Below are 7,518 nucleotides of genomic sequence, written 5' to 3' on the forward strand. Positions count from 1 at the left end.
AGAGAGAGAGAGAGATATGTGTGTGCGCGCGCGCGCGCGCGCGTGTGTGTGTGTGTGTGTGTGTGTGTTTTGTGTGTGTATAATAATGATGAATAGCAGTTTTTAAATTTAAATTCTCATATGCTTTTAGAGAAATAAAAATGAAAGAAAAATTATATATCGAAATTGATGAATGAAAATTCTAATGAATAATTTTAATTTGCACATATTCATAAAAGTTTGTAATTTAGATCTTTAGATTTAATTATAAAGGATTAAGAATTTATTTGCATTTTTGTAAAAATAATTCCATGGAATGTATAATATTTAATCTCTACTCAAAAATAAATTTAATAATTTCGACTGGCAAAGAGCATATTGCGAATTTTTTTTATTATCGCAAATTATCTCGACTCGTCTGAAATTTAATAGAATATTTGGCATGTTGCAGTTATACGCGTAACATTAGTAGATCAAACAGAATATTTATTTTCGGTTCGATATGGACTTTGGTTTTCAATCCACATTATCCTCTTCGTTGATAATTTATTAAACAAATTCTAATTATAGATTCTTTTCTTCAGGATGGTCTTTTTATAAGCGAGAACTTAATCCCCCTCTTCGTGTTAGCTTCTTCTCGACTTTATCTCGGTCCAACTTCGCTTTATTTCGATCACTTTTTCTGTTCGAAAGCATTCATTATCTCTAGTTCTGCTAGTGACTTCGCATTAATAGTTCAACATGTAAAATACGTTCCTATTAAAGTGACATTAAGATGATTGATAAAATAATTTGCAATTTACTGAAATCCCGACATTGAAAAAAATTATAAGTATCTGTTTTATAATAAGGACTAATAGAAGAAGAAATTTATTTATTTTAACCTACAAAGCTAAAAAGGGACTTGGTTTACAGTTTCATTTAGGCTCAGTTCCACCAAAGATTTAACTTTAATCTAGGTTTACCTTTCTCTAATTCTTCCAATTAAATAAAGGTAAAGAGTGAATTGAATCGAGATTAAAGTTAATCTTACATTGGTGGGAAACTGGACCTTTGCTACGTATCCCATCCATTCATGTGTTATACTTCTTGGCTAATTGAAAATCCGATATTAAAATGTTACTATTAACTTAAACCTACCTACTTATCTTTCTTCGCAGGCAGGCAATGGAAGTAATATCATTACTTTTTTATAATAACTTTTTTATCATTACTTTGTTATAATAACGATTGGTAATAACATTATAAATTTTTTATGATAAAATATTATGACGTAACGATAACATCAAGATTGAAAAAGTCATTCGTTATTGAAAAAAGTAACTCTGCTAATCTTAGCGTTTAGTTAGTTATTGTTACCATAAAAAATTGCAATATTATTACCAAAGGTGGGCAAAAAATACTCAAAAAATTTAAATACAAAATACAAAATACTATCAAAAAAGTATTCAAATACGAAAATACTCTCAATAAAATAAAAATGTATTTTAAATACGTATTTTGCATTTCAAATATTTACCCACCCTTAGCTGAGACACAACGCTAGAGGTGTATTCTGTTTCACGCATCATTTATTCTTGTTGTTCATCAAATGTGAAAGGACGCACTTTAAATTTAGTCAACAATGGTGCGATTTTAACTTTCATTACAAAAATTTTTATATATATATAATTTAAATGTATTTAGTATTTACAAATTTAAAATACAAAATATTTAAAAAAAAGTATTTAATGCAAAATATAAAATACTCGCAAAAAAATATTCAAATACGAAATACAAAATACAAAAATGTATTTACATATATATTTTAAATACATGTATTTCAAATATTACCCCTGGTCCAACAAATCGTTATTATAAAAAGTAACGACAAAATTAACTTTCTTTCATCCCTGAATTTCACAATCTTTTTTATTCTACTATCTTTAGTAGCTAATCTACATTAATATTACTAATATTATTATAGGGACTGATTTTATCTAATTCTACAAAAGACTCACTCTCCGTGGAGTGACTCGCGCGTTCGTCAGAAGATTAACGTACCGTCGATATTCCGTCGATTGTTCCACATTCGTGCGTTCCACAGACGCTGTCAGTCCTATGTAGATGTCCATCGATGATTGACTCATGTGTCATCGCCATGGCGATAGTAACGGTGGAGGCATCAGGCCTTTACAACGTTCGATGCGTGGCACATGACGGGACGCGGAAAGATAACAAGGATTTAATCGAGTCGAGGATGTGTATTAACGTGTGTATGTTGTGTGTGGGTGCGTTCGCGTAATACCTTGTGGCGAAGAGACTAAAATCGGAAACCCGCAATTAGTTACCTCAATTTCCGTTTCGTTTAATTGTGCCGCTACAACGGACGCGGCCGATATATATATATATATATATGAACGATGCGAACGCAAAAGAAGACATTGCTGAATGAATTCTGAATTACTGCTAAATTACGTGTGGGATATCACTATAATAGAGGTCGTATTGGATATTTGAAACGGAAAACAATTTATTTTATAAGCAGTATATCGAGAGAAAAATATTTGATATTTGTAATTATAATTACATATTACTATAATTATGATTATGGAGAAAAATTATATTGGTATTTATAATTATAATTACATATTACTATAATTACGATTATTATTATTTACTGCTATCATATTTGTAATAATAATCATATGTAAAGTTCTAGCAACAAATAAATATATAAATGGCAACTTGAAATAACTATAATTATAATTATTATAATCATAAAAACAGTTGAAATTACCATAAAAATTATTCAAATGATTATTACAAAATTATAATAATTTGAATAATTTTTGTGGTAATTTCAACAATTGTTATGATTATAATAATTATAATAATTATAATTATTATAATAATTATAATTATTATTTTGTAGGTTGCCACTTATATATGTATGTTGTTAAAACTATACATGTAATCATTATTATTAATATTATAGCAATAATAATCATTATTATAGTAATATGTAATTATGGTTACAAATACCAAACATTTTTCTCTCAGTGTATTCATCTCTATATGGCATTTGCTGAAAGATCTACAATTTGGATGGATACAGACTTGAAAATAATTTTGTCGGACCCAAATAATATCGGAAACTAAAAAACACTGCAAAAGATTTTAATGTTTTATATATCTGCTGATTTGAATTTCTAACAAAATTATTTGGATGGTCCAACAAAATTATTTTTAGATCTATATCCAGCAAAATTTTAGATCTTTCAGCAAAATTGGTCTTTCTATGTAGATATAGAAAATAAAAATACGAATGAATATTGTAAATAACAAGTAAATTAAATCATTTTTAATTAAATCTAAAAAAAAAATGTTAAGTAAACTTATTTAATTACATTTAAAAATGTAATTAAGTTAAAAATCTCCGGAAACAGCCAAAGCCTGTTCAGTTATTAAAATTAATGCGTTAATTAGTTATTTAAATTATTAAAATTAATTGTTCATGGATGATATCGATGGTTCTTCTATTATTATTTTTGAGAGCATATTAAAATTTGAATCTCTTGTGATATATTCAAGAATCGCGAGAAAATGAAAAAGTGTTCCAATAATATTTCCTGATTGGTCAATTAATTGATGCGCAGCGGGGCAGAAGCAGTATCGACCGTTTGGAATCGTGATAATCAGAATTCACCTTCAAAAACGAACGGCACCTCCATTAAAATCGAGCGAGGAAAGGACGACAAAACCTCCGTTGCACAATGGTAGTAAGCTCTATATAGAGAATCCGTTGGAGTTCGAAGGAGGACTCGTCTTCTCAGGAAGTCAGGAGAGACGGGAAAGCGATAACAAACCGTTCGTTCAATGGTGGCGGCTGGGACAAGACTCTGAGAACGCCATCGTCGAAATGGAGGATATCTCGAGAGTCGATGTGCAATGGACTCCGCGTTCATACCCGGCCGCAGCAGTCGGCTCGACATATACGTGGTGGAACGCGAGAACTCGAATACGCTCGAACGTAATTTTCAAGTCGATTCCATCAGCGAAACTTTCACCGAAGACTATCATTTATCGAAGCTTGCGCACACAATTTGACATTTCTTCGGTTAAGTCTGATTGTGAGATGAAATCTCCATTAGGCTAAGACGAAATTGACTGAAAAGTGAGACCTTTATCTATTATATCTCTGTTACTTGAAACCCGATCGAATGAAATCCTTTGAGCCCTAATGTTATTTCTAATGCTAAATCGTTTTTTTTATTAGACTATAATAAACTGAATCTATTGGTATCTCTATCAGAGAGAGAATCGACTGTAAACTTTGTCGAGGCACAATTTCCACGTTTAACGATACACACCCTGTACAATCAGCTGTACCCTAGCATTTGTACTCGGCAAAAGAAGATTCGGTCGGAAACAAATACCGTTTAATGCTTTCAAGCGCACTAGTCTCGGAGTGAGCTTTGACTTTTAGATACGCGAGAACACAAGTGGGATTAAATCTCTGTCGATAATCGGAGCCTGTAATAGTGGAAAATGCAGAGAGCCATGTATTTCTATCTCGGAACGCATGTTTCGTATTGTTTAAAAATGATAAAAAGATTTTTATTATTAATTATTAATATAATATTATTTTTATTAAATTTCTAATATAAACTAAATGTCTAATTAAAATATATCAAGCAGAAAACATCTGGAAAAAAAAATTGAAGTGTCTGTTAAACGTTTCTATTACGATGTCTATTAAAGATTTGTTTGGCTTCCTCTGGTAAATAAAAGGATATTGGTAGGTAAAAGAGAGTGCAGAATAGAATTGAATTGGCAATTTAAAAGGTGAACAACTAAAACAGAATTAAAAGAAAAAAATTACGTAAAAAAAACATCGCTTTGTTACAAGATGCAAGAGAGTATTTTAAATAATAATTTTTAATAATCTTTAAACTTAAAGTTTTGAGCAGCTTTTAAATGTAAGTAATAGTATAAATTTATGTCAAAATATTAATAATTTTTTAATTTATATCGCAAATCATCCTAATAATTTTCCATTACAGAAAAGCTCTAAATATAATAAAAAAATAAGATAAGTGTGTCAAATAAGATAAAATTAATATTGTGAATTAGTAATGCATTTGATTTTCTGTTTAAACTAAATTCTTTCTTAACAAATTAGCAAATAAGCTTCCTTTCATTAAAAGTAAATACCACTTACAAAAGAAACTTTATCTCTACTCTTTATTGATTTATTATCATTCACAATTTAAAAATGTTAATTTATACAATTTCTAAAGACAAAACATAATGCAGATAAATTTTTCGGCGGACAGATTTTTCGTTCTGCGATGGTTCAAACATTTTGGAATTGCAGTACTCTTTAACGATATTATATTTTCAGTTTAAGCTTTAGCATTTATGTAAAGGCTTTAATGGCAGATAGACTTCTTAGAAGTCTCAGTCTTGGCATTCGAGCTTTGTGAAGAGAACAAAGGATAAATGCATATCGGATAATGTTCCCGAAACGGCATTCTTCAAATTCTAAATAAATTTATCCGACCTGCTATTGTTGTTTTGCATGCTTTATTATTTGTTTATATACGCGCGCGCGCGCGTGCGTGCGTGTGTGCGTGTGTATGTATATATGATATATTCTTACAAATCTGCAGAAAATTGCTAATTGCAAATATCGAGCTAAAAATTACACGTGTAATGTTACCGTAGGAAGTGGTATATTGATTACACGTTATTACGTAATCAATAGTAAGGTACTCGTTAGTGGAAATAAGCGAGAAATAATGAATCGGATGCAAGCTCGTTAATTCTCTATTATCGACATCGCCTCGTCACAAATAACTGCCTTCCCTTCGTGACAGCAAATGGGCTCGGTGCTCTCCAAACCAGTGGATGTCCAAAGAGCCGTATTACACGATTTCATATATACAGCCACCTGTGGAAAAGCAAAAAGCTGAAATAACAAAACGCGTTGTTTTATTGCTGCGAAAATTACTATCTAAAAAAAACCATCAAGAGAGCGAAATATCAAAATGATACAATTATATTTTATTCGGAAAAATAAATTTTTATTACTTCCGTTTGAAACTCCAGTCTTTTATGTATTACGTGCTTACTTTTCCGTGTTACATGAAGACGAAAATTAAAGACATAGTTTAGGAGATAATTTTTTAGCTTTTTAAATCAGGATTAATCTTACATAATATAAATTTATAATAAAATATGTATTGAATGTATTACCTTCAAATTTTCGACATGAGTATTCAGCTTCTCGCAAATTAGCATTGATGCTTTATCTCGAACACTTTCAGCCTATATAAGCATAGAAAATTAATTTTGATAATATTTTTTATCTTTATTACTCTTTTATTTTTTTCAATTAGCCACTAAAATATACATTATATCTCTTCTTTTTAAGTAAAGTTCTTGCATTTTATCTTTTTTCCTTTTCTCTCCACGTTGGAGAGGAAAAGAGAAAAGAATGCAAGAAGTTTAACTAAAAAAAAAGGCCTGCTGTTTGAAAGTACAATATATTATTGCCGGTCTAAAATTATTTACACTCGTATATTCCTGATTGGAAAATAACATTTTTCCTAATTAATGAAGAAGTCATGTCACAGCAGAAATATGAACGAGAAAAGTGAACAAGTTCTCGTTATGAGTACTCACCAAGGCAATACATAATTGTTGACACTTTTCTGCGCCTTCTTGATCGCAACTCACATTGAATTGCAATCTGTGTTCTATTATCGACTTCGACCCCGGAACTGGAAACACTGCGCAACTGCATGCATCCCCCGCGATTTCCTCTTGCCTGGTAAGGTACAATTTCTTTTAAAATGCAATATTGCAATAATTGTGAGATCGATTGCGAGTAAATACTAAAATATTACATTTCGAAGAAAATTAAATTTATATGAACTAATTTGACATTAATTATTTCAAAGAAAAAAGAGCATACATTTAGACTAGTAACTTTGTAATGAAGAATGATCAAGTGAGATTATTATTTCATTTGCCCATATATTATCAATCGCATTACATTAATGCATCTATTTTGAACTTTTATTATATTATAATTTAATTATATAAGAACTTTGAAATACAATTATAATTTAATCTTTTTGTCAATGCATATTTTTTTCATTTTTTTCACTATCATGTTTCACAAAATGTTAAAAATGTGAAAGTGAAAACAAGATAAAATTTATAAAACTGTTTGTTGTTATTCGAAGGGTGAAGTTTTTGAGACATCATAACGAAAAATTCGCACAAGAATAGAAACATTTACTGTTTAAAAGTCGATATATAGCACCAGGATATATTGACAGAAGAATAATTGTATAATTATAGTATATAATTAATTAATATATAATATATAATTTTATGTATATATATATATATATATATATAAATATATTATATATTAGGTGTAGTAAAAAGAAATACATTATTTTGTCATAGTAAATTAGAATAAGAAAAATAAATAGGTATTTCTTTTTACCTACATAATATATTATATATTATATTATTCATTAT

General features: G+C 29.4%; 1 protein-coding gene across 1 annotated transcript in view; it reads right to left on the reverse strand.

The window, feature by feature from the left end:
• Positions 1 to 5,782: 5,782 nt before the first annotated feature.
• Positions 5,783 to 7,518, reverse strand: part of LOC105617906 — a 2,023-nt gene continuing 287 nt past the window's right edge. The window contains exons 2-4 of the mRNA XM_012199444.1: positions 6,649 to 6,810; positions 6,220 to 6,291; positions 5,783 to 5,914 (exon numbers count right to left, since the gene is read on the reverse strand). Of these exons, the coding sequence (XP_012054834.1) occupies positions 5,783 to 5,914; positions 6,220 to 6,291; positions 6,649 to 6,810 (366 nt within the window). The remainder of the gene's footprint in view (positions 5,915 to 6,219; positions 6,292 to 6,648; positions 6,811 to 7,518) is intronic.

Source organism: Atta cephalotes (genome assembly GCF_000143395.1).
Source record: "Atta cephalotes unplaced genomic scaffold scaffold00014, whole genome shotgun sequence".
Lineage (NCBI taxonomy): Eukaryota > Metazoa > Arthropoda > Insecta > Hymenoptera > Formicidae > Atta > Atta cephalotes.